A 14054-nucleotide genomic window follows, 5' to 3' on the forward strand; every position below is an offset into this window, starting at 1 on the left:
GTCGGATTGCCAACAGTCATAGCTATCTGCATTATTACTTCGCATTTTTGTTAACACTGTATAAGATAGAATTCAGACGCTGTGCTAAAATCTCATGATATTGTCTTTTTTAAGTCTCATATTGCGAAATATCGTCACGATATCATCGCAACGGTACACTGGTATGGAAAAATGCCACATCGTATCGTATTGCTCATACTGCTTTTTTCAATAATATCGTAATATCGCCCAACTCCAATATGCGCTATGATTTAGCTGACTTGGTATTTTTGTTTACACCCAATGCTCTTATCGTGATATGTATTTTCTGTATTTATGCATTCTCTGAATGTTAATCAATTAACACTTGGAAAGAAAATCGTAGGTTGAAAGATTTATGTTTGCCTTTGTTGTCAGATTCTTAGTACATGTTTGTGAATGAAACATTGTTCGTTGGTGGCTTGACATTCCTTCATTTTTTGTGCATGTTTTTCATATTAGTCTTTACTTCACTGAATTATTTGCATGAAAACGATTAACGCCTTGAAGTTTACATTTAGAATTTTTTTCGTTTCATTTTCCTATATATCTTACGTATACAATTTGTAGACCTTATCCAAAAGTGGGAAGGGGGTTCACATCGCTACTGACAGAATCTAGGAACAACTGGATTTTCAATAGAAAATTGATAGAATCTGGTCAATCACTGACGACTGAAAAATCGCTGTTGCTCATGTTCGTAATCTACGACCCTTAGTATTTTTGGTAGTGCTTTTAAACATGAGTTACTGCAAACTTTACACGTGCCGACCCTTTTGTCATCGTTCATAGTTCATTACATAAGTAACGTACAACGGTGTATGCAAATGTACTCGAGACCCATTTGTGAAACGGACCAAAATTAATAAGTATGCGTAATTCTATGTTATTACATGTCGTAACTGTCAATAGTGTTACTTTGCGTACCAAATAGTTTTCTATGACCCAATCCATTGGTATTAACCCATCATGTACCATGTTATGTCATAATAATTTGACCAGTGTTAAGTGTTTATATAAATGGCAAGGTAAGGGTTAATACGATCGATTTCAGGGTAATGATTAAGTACCTATTCTCGCCTCATTCAAATTTCAACATCTCTTGAACATGACGTTTCACTACGCTGGTTAAGATTGTGTCACTGGCGGTTTTGCTTATTTGGGGTATCACTGAACTTGAAACATCTAATGTTTTATCTCGGGGAAATCCTGAAATAGCTCTTGATATGATCCAAAATAAAGCCGTAATGTACTATTCGCTACTTCTACCATATTAATGTGATACTTTGGATTACCTACAAAGCGTTTTAGAATTAACCCAACTAAATTAAATCTAGCTTAACAATTGACCTTTAAATATCTCTTAATCTTGGCTTAATTTATATGTCAAGTTGATAACATCTATATTTAGTTATTAATTAAATTTTAAGTCGATGTTATGTGACCAAAATAATACGACATCCGATATTACTCTTATATCATAACACGAGAACCCCGGGGGCTTAATATGTAACCGGGCGTGATATATTAATTAAATTTAAACGAGATTTTAGTACCGATAGTCTTTGATACGCATTGTTCAATTATCATTTCACTATTAAGACATCTATTAAACTTTTAATGTTAAATTTCCATTATGTGTCTTTATGCTTGGTTAAGTGGTAAAATTATTATGTGTCTTTTAAGCCTTAGTGCTTCAGTACTCTTATTAAATTTCGTTTGTTGATGGTTGGTGAAAACTGCCTTGAACAGCCTTAATATATGTAGGAAGCGCGAGGGCGGTTATATGCCCAATGTGTAGAACATTACTGTTATAAAACATGGAAACGAAAAGATCACTAAGTATATATTGGACAGATAAATGCATCCTGCGTTTGGGATTTTTGAGTTGTTTTCTAATTTGCAAATACCAAATGCCACAGAAAAGCTCATAGTTTAATAGTGTGCGGACTACTGATTGAGAAAAAGTTTAACACAATTTATCCAGAAGAGGATAGTTGTTGTTTTTTTTTTTTAAATGAGCCAAAATGCACAATACACATCTTCGATGGTTTGATATTAAGGGTAATAATGGACATAGGAAAAATTGCACTGACCCTTTAATTGTCGATCTTGTGGTATCAATGCACGATTAAAGGACTTAATTACATTAAGTATTCAATTACCAGTTGTCGTTCATTCTGTTGTTATACTTTGCCATTAAAGGGACAAAATTAATAAGGGACAAACAGTGGACAATAAAATAGGAGAACGTGTGAACTTTCTGACCTTAATGTTTGTATCGATTATTGGGGGGTATAATTAAGACATGTCACTTTAACATGATAATAAGACACTTTCCATATCTCTCTTGTTTATTGCTGTTTAAAGCTAGATGTTCCTATAATTTATATTATATTGATAACACCTATTTCCACTATTGAAGCTCGGCATAGCCAAGTTAAGCAAGTATTATGACTCAAAAATGACGAAATATCGAAATGAAAAGAAATGGAATTTTATCTCATCCACTACACGAAAATTGACTGAATAAAATGTCAACGCCATGCTGTGTGTCACCAGGAAAATTCTGCCCGGCATTAGAATTCCATTTTGATCGAACAATTACAATGATGCCCGCTTTTTGTGTGGATGACATTTGTAATGTAGCTAAGGTCACGGCACTGTATTCTTAGCACAAGGATGTCCTAGGGTCCTATCTGTTTCTAGGATTTTCTAGCGCAAAACGATCGTTTCGAGAATACGTATCAAGGGTTTTTTTTTGCAATTACAAGAAAGCGAAATGGTGAAATTATAAGTTATATTGGTGTCCATGTCCATGGCTTCATGACAACCTAATATACGTGCATGTGTCATATTCAAATTGAAATGTCAAGCCAATTAGGATCATTTTACTATTAAAATATTATTGTCATTAAGGCAGGCTACTAAATTTTGCCAATTTTGGTTTCTTCTGCTTTAGCCCAAGTTAAGATAAAGGTCATTTGTTTTGTTTACATGTAAGCAAGTATTGTACTGGTTTAGATGTCGTATTTGCTCGAAATATTAGACGAATTTATCAACAAGAAAGTTCCATTGCAACTCGTCTACAATTTTTACAGAAGTGATCTAGAATTGGCATGAGGTGTTTCTTAACCTTCACCCCTGTTTCACCTACACGATCATCCACTGCAACGTAAGAGGTTAACGTGAACATCTAGCAAGCTTGATTCAATGGGAGCTAGCAATAGCTGCTAGTATTTGAAAAGCTGTTTCTGGATAATGGAGCTGGAAGGCCTGTTGTTAAATTAATGGCACAAAATAGATCACTACAACCTTTCTCTGAAAAGTGTCGGATCAATGTGACCTTTAACCCTCGTTGAAAAAAGAGCACCAAGTTGACCATAAACCTTTCTTTAAGGTTACCATTTTTATTATTTGCTTGTCCTTTTTCACCCTAGGTCAGAATATATTGCCTTAGATTATTATTCATAAATTTGCATTATTAATATCTCTTTATTTATAATGCACAGATTGTACTTGTATGTATTTAAGTATATTTTATTAAGTCTTTCCCTTGATTTTCCTTTTAATAAGGTGTCGACAATAACACACTATTCGTTTATGAACGTGTGCAATACAGCTCTTTAATTGAACCTTTGGGTCGTTACTCTAACATACAAGCCAGATGCTGCATATCATGATGTTATACAATTTTATCTGGAAATATTTAATATAAGATCAAAGCTGTGAACATTTGTAGTATCTTCCAGTTTGTCTTATTCACCAGATAAACGGCAACGATTTTATTCATTTGTTGATTCTTACCTCAGCACTTACAGTCTTCTGCTATCTGCTAAAGTAAGATGACTGTAAAAGATGATAAAACCAATTATAAAGTGATCCATCAACTCAAGAGCAAGTTTTTCTCCTTGCAAGTAAATTAGCGTGACAAGTCTGTTATCGGCTGGATGGTGTTGGATTTTACGAGGTTAAGACGATATCAATCTCTTGTCATGATATAATGTTGGGGTGTATCTACAGAATGTCAACTTTCATTCATTCTGGAAGGCATTTTTGTGCCTTTTCAGAAAGTAAAGAGAACTTTTGGACATAAGAATGAATGAACTAAAGAATACATTTTGCTAAAATCAAAGAATAATATTTCCTTTTATGCTGTTTCTAATTCATGGACGAAATGATACAAGAATGAAAATGAATTAGGATCGAACAATTTTTCATATTTTACAAACCAAACATGTTACAGATACTGAATAATAAAAATCTAACTCATACAGGAAATTATTTGACAAAAAAGCCAAAGGGTACCATAAAATAACAGTTATGTTTGACAACATCGTTTAATGAACATAAAATATTAAAACAATGTCGATGACTCATGAGTCAGAGAAAGAGAGAGAACGTAAAAAGCGGGGATTGATAGGAATGTTTTTTTTTTAAATTGCCACCAGCAGTTAACCCTTTTTGGTTATTACGTAGATAAAAAATATCATAGTGCATTCATTATCACTTGATATGGTTTTTAAGGAGTAAAAGAATGTTGTTTTGGTATATTACAACTTTTAACAACTTTAAGAATTTTGTCATTAAACCTCACTTACACTTAGCGACAACTTTTTTTTTCCTTAGTACAGAATCGGGGATATAATGGCTTAATAATACCTTCTAAAACTGGACCGAACTTCTGAAAAACAATTATATTTGTGTTATTATGTGCAAGAGTGTTCTAAATCGAGCTTGATTTCCAGTTTTGACCTTTGACCTGTATGACGTTCTTGTACAAAGCACAAAAAACTGCCGTTATGACTTTAATGTAATACTTCCACTATAATAAAGTGAATTGTTTTCAATTACCACTAACTTCAATAACTTGAACCTCTCGACTTTATCTACAACCTAACAAGTGGGTGTTGGCATGTATAATTGACCATAGCTACTAAATTTGTCACTAGCATCATAAATCTAAGTTAGGGGTCCATATTCACCCGGGTGGTCAAGACCGGAATGTAGTAAAAAGGTTAAATGGGGTCACGACTCAAATATCTGAGGAAAGTTTCTCTCTCACAAGTGGCTTTGAAACATGTTCGTCCATGCCTTGGTCTTCTTTGAAATTTGAAGTTCAAAGTTCATTTTGTTTACATTAAGTCAAACACAGATACCTGCAAAAACACCTCCATAGCTTTGGTCTTGGTGAACGTAACTTATTGAGAAGTTTAGAACATGATAGCTGATTTTCTGTACCGACCCTGAACCGTCCAATATAACTGTCAACTTACAGATCTTCCGTTATTACATCGTTTCATTCTGATTGTTGGTCTTGGAAACTAATCATTTCCATCATTCCTTTGCCACTTTGCTTGAAATTATTTTTTCAAAAAAACTATAAAATTCTTAATATATCTTTCTACAGGGTGGTCGGAATCGTGCAATGCTGGGGCACCAGTTCGTCATGCATTCCTTTACTTCGAATGCCTTTTTGCGTAATCTACGTGAAAAACCCAAAACCCATTTCCATACCCATAAAATATAACAAGATTTTTTATATTTTAATAAGAGACATCCCAAACTATCTGTTTCCGTGTTTTTGTAAGGTAAAAGTCAACAAAATTCCGTTTGACATTTGATAGGGGATCTAAAAAAACGACCCCTGGTGGTAAATTATCATATTTTGTCACTTTATTGCGATACGATGTGGATAAAATAAGCCAATTATACCACATGTAGCATTATGATTGTTGTGTTTGCCTTTTAAAGATCTCCGATTCACTTTGTCGTTATAGTGAGAGTATCGGGATGAATTATTCTAATTTTGAAATATCTTTGAAAAAGTCTAAAAACTTAACGATTTTTGAAAACAAGTAAATTATATTATATTATATATATTTAATAACAATGATCCTTTATAGAATTTAAGCACTTTTGTGTAGTTTTTTTTTCAATCAGCACTGAGTGACACTTCAGTAAGTTACCTGGATCGGTGGTATCTATTGAATCAAAAAGAATATGATCCACCTAAGTTGAAGCCGGGCAACAATAAATAACATACATAATTTCCGTGTTTTCTTTACTGTTCTACAACAATCACCTGTATTTTCATGCCACTTTTCTATCATAACAAATATTAATGGAAAAATAACAAAAGACCAATCATGGGCCATGTTATAACGAAAATGATTCTTTTGTCGTTTCTGAATGTATATCAACTGAAGAAATTAAGTATTACGGCGTTCAGTTGTTTATTTATTGTATAGCCATGAGAACTGAGGATTGGCTATTTTTTTTTCTCGCAATTAAAGATACAGGAATTGATAATACCGACGCACTCGGATCATTTTTTGTTAATTTAGGGTTATCCTGCTACTTATATACCCTTTCAGAATCTTTGACTATCGTCAGTTTCACTCGTTAAATTGTAAAGGAACCGGAAGTCAGATCTGCTTGCTGAAGAATGGTACAAAATAAAATTTTGCTTCAGCAAAAACGTAAAAGAGAGAATTTTTACCATTTATTTAATTTGTTAGGTCTACAAAAATTGTTTTAAAGACGTGGTTCAAATGTTATCAGAATTGGTCCATGTGGATATTAAGGTTATCTATGCGAGACATGGTGTTATTACATATCTCGACCTATATATCGCTAATTATGTCCCACAATATCATGGTATATCGGTGAACAAACGTGTCATTTGAGATGTCATTTTATCATACAAGATTACAAAACCGACGTATTCCACTGTGCTGTCCTAATTTTGGATGTTCTTACAATGAATTTGTAGGTTATCTTCTGACAAATCAAATTATGTGTCACGTGTGATTATACTAAATAAGAAAGGTTTTATAACGTCACCCTGCTGTACCCCGTTACTAAATAGAGTAAAAATCACATTTACGTTCATCGAATTTCTGGGAGTTTCAGATTTAGAGCATGTCTTAAATATTTAAAGCAGTTAGACAATCCAAGTGAAGCCTGTTGCTGTTTTTGCACAGAAGATTTGACTTATAGCCGAATCGTAAAGAACACTACACGCATTAAACATGATCATATGATAAACATAACATTCATGTTTCTTGCTAACAAACAACTCCCAATGACGCAACCCTGCGCTACCCCGTTGCACTATCACAATATCACAAAATAATAAAATCGGTAGAGCCTTTGACACAAGAATTAACACAATCTTAACACATCTGTACAAATATTCAACTCAAACGCATTTTTTGGGCTAACTTCATTTTTGCACATAACTTTTTTAAATTTTCCTAATCTTGAAATCATTTTAGCGCAGAATCTCTTTAACATGAATTTGTGAGATTGTACTGTCAAGTTATTTCAATCTCTCACTATCTTCAAACAGCACATGTGCAAACAAATCTTCATCGTTAACCTTTCTTTCAACCTTTTGACTTTCGTTGACAGATGAAAGAGGCTGATGCACATTGAAAATCTTCAGTTGCCACCAAATATCATGTATATCAAATTCAGAGCAAATCATTAGGGCAGATTTGAAGCACTCTTATTCATTTGTTTGAGTATGAAATCATATTCAAGAGAATACAATCGTATTTTTGAAACATGTACCCATCAATAGCGCGTAGTATCAATTAAAATGAAACCGAATGTTTTACATGTCTCTCAACGTGCAGAAATGTATGGCATTTTCATTTTTTTTTTCTCCCAACCATAATTTTGATACAATGCCTTAAAATCTTCCTTTCTTTCTTTCAGGCTTCCTTGATGGACCAAGATTTATCGCTGATGAAACAATTATTAACGTTGAATGAAGAAATTGAGGAATTAAAATGGCGACGACGATATGCTTGGAGTAAAAATTCCATGGCCAGCTCTGGTGATATGGAAAGCAATGATTGGACAGAGTCAGATGTATCTATGTGTATCCCTGAAACTGACATTCCCCAAAAATACCCTTCTCCATCCAGTCTATCTTTACAAGAAACTCATAGTGCTTCCTTCTACGACGATTCTGACCCTTGTGGTACCTTCAATCGCAGTAAAGCGAAATCGAAAATACAAACTCTCCTCTCCAAGAAATCTTCCTTCAACGAACGGGGATCTTTTGATTCTGGAATTCATGTTGGTTTCAATGACAGTCCCACGAACACTGCCGAAAGAACTACGCGAGTCACTCAACTGTAAGACATTATTCTCTTTCCTTTATGACTTAAAACTAAAACAAAGAGCAACCACGGGAAAGGCTTAGTGAGCACCTACAGAGTGTTAAGAGTATGGCTATTGCTTCTGGAATGCTGTCACGATGTGTGGGAACGCAATAGGTTCAAGATTGTAACAGACTTGGACTTCCAATGAATTCAGTGAATGCCAGACTCAACGGAGAATATGTACGAAGAAAAAAGTGCTCTTACGACCAGAATCGAATGAACTTAGCGAAACGCAGCTTCCAGATAAAAATATAAGAAGTGTTGGAATGCCACCGAGCTAACCGAAATGTTAGATTAGTATAGTGCAACATTGAAACGTTGAAATAGTGTTGTATTCAAACAACAGAAATGTTAGTTTGAAACGGGTAGATGAAAATGTGTTGGTTTGACAATAAGAGAAATGTTGGTTTGGTAACATTTTATCAAAAATGTTGATTAAATGTTCCCGTCGCTTCATTGATGAATCTCAGTTTCCTTTGAAATCATGGTAATCATAACCAATATATATTTATAACAAAATTTTCTTCTTTTACAAATGTTAGCATAACATCCAAATAGTAATTTTCTTTTTATTTATTTGACAAAGACTTGGGATGCAACCAATATAATAGAAGAATACCAAGCATTGGATATGCTAAAAGGCCGGATAGATAATACTGAGGCTTCATTTTTCATTACATTTTGCACTTCGGTATGTGTACTATAAAGACAAAACACCACTTAAAGATGGTTTGATGCTCTTGATTGGGTTCATAAAGACATGTGACCCAAGTCTGATGCGGGAATGTTTATCAGGAAAACGTCATTAGCCTACACTTTCCAACTGTCGATGGATTATAAACGTGCAAAATCTTGACTTTCTATATCAACTCTACTAATTTGATACACATTGTCATAAATATCATATTTCCCAAGCATCCAGACATGTCTTCAAGTACAGACTCGTGCAGACAACTACTTTGTCAAAGTTATCCTTCAGATATTGATTGTGGATGTCTAGACGAAAATGTCCATATTCAATTTGGGTCTCACGGACTAGCATAATTAAAATTATCACTAACCAAAACGATTATGAATGAAAATTAGTTTTGTTATGAATAATCTGACAAAATGATGTGCTAAATGTTACATAGCCATGATTAAACATATATCACATAACTGAAGACTTAGCTGACGTTTGATTGATATGTGAAACTATAATGAAGTCGTGTTATGTTATAGTGTTATGTTTTCTAAGATTAAGTCACCTACTATCACTCTGCTGTTGATCCCTCACTGTCTTCACCCTCATGATCAAGGGTGTTCGAGTTTAAGACCATACCCTCGAACTGACATATCATGGCCACCAATCAAATATGTCAAAGGGTTTGGATTGCGCAAGGATTAAGTTCCGAATTGTTATATGCAGGGTTGATAAATGTATTCTAAAAATATCATTCAAAAATTTATATTAATACACGACATGGTTTTTCAAAAACTAGAAATCACTCGCTGTAAAACTGAATTTGATATTAATTTCGTATATTTTCGCAGCAAATTCAGAAGAGGATAAAGAATGCACCTACACAATTGCATTCTGGAAGATATTTCTTCATTTATCTAAGTTTAAGGCCAATCTGGATTTTAGGAGAAACAGGAATTTGATTGGTTAAAAATCGAAATTCAAAATGGATTTATCTGATTGACTAATCAGATGACTGGATTACTGAAATACCGTCTAGGATCAAGAAGAGGCGTCTTGGTTGGACATCCATTGCTTAATTATTTATAAGATGTAAATTGCTTTCCCTTATTTATTATTTTCAAAACGATTGTTTACCTAGTGACTTTTGTTGATCACCATAAATAGTAAACAAACATATCATGTTGTTGACAAATAATGACAAAATGCACATTTTATGCAGAATTAATGCAAATAAGTTAAAATGTAAATATGATTATGTAAATATAAGTATAAAAACGACTACAACTCTCTGTCAGTTGCTATATTATTTATTTTAGAAATAAACCTTTCTTAAATATATCGCCTGTGTTAGTGTTTTTATGATTTTCCATTGTAACGAAATGAGGTTTAAAGATTTGGGTTACAAAAATGGGCATTACACACAATGCAGTGTGCACTGAGGAAAATTTTTGCCATGGCAGCGGAATTGTTTGATCCCCAGCTATAGCCAGATGTCTTTATCCACCAGTCTGCAACACACATAGCCTTGGATTATTATCCCATTCAAAAGAACAGTGCATTGAAATAAAATGGATTGTACATGAAGTCATGTATTTATTACTCACAAAATATCAAACCCCCGCTGCAGTTAATACCCAGCCTGGTGATATACTTTTTACGAAATTTCCATGAAAAATCTATTCCTACGGAACAAATTTAAAATTGGCTCGGTACCTGCAGAGGAAAACGCATACTAGCATAAATACCCAAAATATGTGGAAATTCATTTCTCGATAGAATAATTATATAGCAATGCAGTGCAATTGAAAATAATTGGCTTTCGATTTGATTCTATAAAAGGCAATCATTTGAGCTTACATCTTAATTGTGTAATTAATATTATATTAATTGATCATTTTACAGTCATTGAGTATTTTTTACAACATTTCAATCGCTCATTTCCTTCCATATATTCCAGGGAGGAAACGATACTTAAAAAAACTGTTGCTAGTTCAAAGACCTAATATTATGCTATTAATTTCTTTTCTCAATATTATGCATGAAGGTAACTTTACAATCATGTCATGGGAAAATTACTTGCATTAGAATATTGGGGTGGTGGGGGGGGGGGGGCGTTTATCAAATGTTACCTGCTAATGGGCCATCTATAGTACTGTTTTTCTGATTTGGACACATACGGTACGTAACAGAGGTAGTCGTTAAAAGTAATCAATGGGTAATCAATTTGTATTGTAGTCGATCAAAGTAATAAATGAAAATACAGATCAGTTTGTACTGAAGTTGATCAAAGTAATCAATGGGTATACAGATCAGTTTGGTTTGTAATCGGTCAAAGTAATCAATTGGAATACAGATCAGTTTGGTTTGTAATCGATCACAATAATCAATGGGAATACAGATTAGTTTGGTTAGTAATCGATCACAATAATCAATGGATATACAGATCAGTTTGGTTTGTAATCGGTCAAAGTAATTAATGGGAATACAGATCAGTTTGGTTTGTAATCGATCACAATAATCAATGGGATTACAGATCAGTTTGGTTTGTAGTCGATCAAAGTAATCAATGGGAATATAAATCAATTTGCATTGTAATTGATCAAAGTAATAAATGGGTATACGGATCAGTTTGTATTGTAGTCGTTCAAAGTAATCCATGGGTATACACACAGATTAGTTTAGTTTGTAATTGATCAAAGTAATCAATGGGAATACAGATCAGTTTGGTTTGTAATTGATCAAAGTAATCAATGGGAATACAGATCAGTTTGTACTGAAGTTGATCAAAGTAATAAATGAAAATACAGACCAGTTTGTACTGAAGTTGATCAAAGTAATCAATGGGAATACAGATCAGTTTGGTTTGTAATTGATCAAAGTAATCAATGGGAATACAGATCAGTTTGGTTTGTAATCGATCAAAGTAATCAATGGGTATACGGATCAGTTTGTATTGTAGTCGTTCAAAGTAATCAATGAGAATACAGATCAGTTTGGTTTGTAATCGATCAAAGTAATCAATGGGAATATAAATCAATTTGCATTGTAATTGATCACAGTAATCAATGGGAATACAGATCAGTTTGCATTAAGGGAAATTAGAATGATGCGGTCAATGTGCTGAGAACTGAGTGCACATTGTAAAAGTGATATCTGTTGCCATGAGATGTTAACTTACTTCAAAATGCTGATGTGATATTTTCTGGCAGGTCAAATGCCAAAGTTCTATGAAGTACATGTCGCACAGAACATACATTTGATGATTCATTGGACAGCAATTACAGTCTTGTGACAAACCAAATACTGAACAAGGACCTCAACATGTGTCACAACAAGATGTTAACACGTAACTTCCGGTACATCAAAGATAACCCCCGATTGTAGTTGTATTGTTTTACAAGATTTGCCGAAAGTTCATAAAATGTTTGCACTCGGCTAGCCAAGTTGAATTTTCAAGAGACAACATTCGAATAATATGTAACTTTTCACACAGTTTCCTGTGGTTGGTCGTGCTAAGAACAAAGAAAGTGTTCTGCACTCAGTAAATGAAAACATCGTACTGTGGAGACTAATTAAAGCAGTACAAAGATTGTCATATCTCTAGAGAATATCTTACTTCTTATGATCTGAGTTACCTTTGTTTTCCTTTGTGAGTTTTGTCCCTTCCTTTAACTATCAAATAATAATAAAAATTCCAATCCAATAAATGATTTTTTACAGTTAAAGTGACACATTTTAAAAAATTTCATTTTCTTACTATATTTTTAAAAGGGACAGGTAGGCCATTTTTGACCAGTGATACTTTAGTTTCAGAAACTGAAATATTTTTAGATGAGCTAATCGGTATAGTGCTACAGTTCACTGTCGAAATTTGAACCTCCAAATCCATGTCTGTCCAGAATTATCTGAGTTGAATGTTAAAATGACGACTCTGTAAGATGTAGAAATAGTGAGTGAAATTGATAGTGTGAAGTATTTTTAAAGGAATGATATTATCGTCCATTTCTAGTACTTCTGAAGACTATTTACATCATAAATTATAAGACTTAAATCAACCCCCAAAAATGGCCAACCTGTCCATTTAAATCCGACTAAATCTTTGGTCTTCTTTAGAATATCACTCTTTGAAACTTTTGAAGCATTTTCTCACAGTTGTTTCGCAATGTATTTATTGTTTCATCTCTTTTATCTCCTATATGACGATTAGTTTTATGATATCTGGCATTCCCATGTGCCACGTGAGCTTCGTACTGTACAAGATAAGATCCCTCGACATGTGAAAATCGAAAAAAGGTGAATGATAATGTTGAATTCCCCTTCATCTCTCACTTCTCCTCTTACTTATAAGCCTGAGCAATAATCTTTTGATGAACAAGGTAGTGATGAAATACCATAATATGCTATGAGTGATTATCTCCCCTTAAGTAATAGAAAGATCAAGATTACAGAATGTATTTATTTTTGGGTGTTGAGAACATTGATAATCGAAATTAGTCGGAATTGACAAAGTGTTCATAGATAAATTTAGATGTTACAAGGGGAAAACCACTTGCTCAAGGATCAATCTTCAACAATGAAGGGGAGAAGATGAAACATGTAAATGAAACACAACCTACCTTTCAGAACCTAAAATGAGCTCACGAAGACAGGAATACCATGCAGTTTGCACAGTCGAAAACATTTATTTCTGTTCTTTGTAGCACAGAGGGGGTTCAGTTTGTGGACTATCTAAATAAAATGACCTATTTACCATGCACGGACCTACATCACTGACAGTGGTAATGAGATATAATTGGGCAGTCACTAGCTTGACTCGCTAGGTGCGAGTAGATCAAGTACTGTGTCCCCGTGTACAGTGCGGGGTTATCGATACAAGAGAAGAGGCACGGGGTTATCGTTCGGACATGATTCGCTTCTACGATTTTCTAATGTATCAACAATCCTGTACCGCACACCATCAGATCAGTAACCAGACAGATTGTTCGGAGGGTCGAGTAATAAATATATCCAGAGGGGCAATGAGGGGTAGTGTTATTAAGTTGCAGTAATTGAAATGGTCGGTTGTCAGAATTTTTTCAGGGGGGCGGGGCAATTCTTTTTTCGGGGGAGGTCTTGCCCCCTGACGCTTTGGGCTAGTATACCACACCCATCATCGTACCTCATCTAATTCATCT

General features: G+C 34.0%; 1 protein-coding gene across 1 annotated transcript; it reads left to right on the forward strand.

Moving 5' to 3' along the window:
- Positions 1 to 2552: 2552 nt before the first annotated feature.
- LOTGIDRAFT_174598 (hypothetical protein) lies at positions 2553 to 8172 on the forward strand (the record flags this gene model as incomplete). Its single annotated transcript, XM_009053941.1, has 2 exons — positions 2553 to 2672; positions 7744 to 8172. 2 exons carry the CDS (start codon positions 2553 to 2555, stop codon positions 8170 to 8172), a joined length of 549 nt encoding a protein of 182 aa, XP_009052189.1.
- Between the last annotated feature and the right edge of the window lie 5882 nt (positions 8173 to 14054).

This window comes from Lottia gigantea, assembly GCF_000327385.1.
Source record: "Lottia gigantea unplaced genomic scaffold LOTGIsca_205, whole genome shotgun sequence".
Lineage (NCBI taxonomy): Eukaryota > Metazoa > Mollusca > Gastropoda > Lottiidae > Lottia > Lottia gigantea.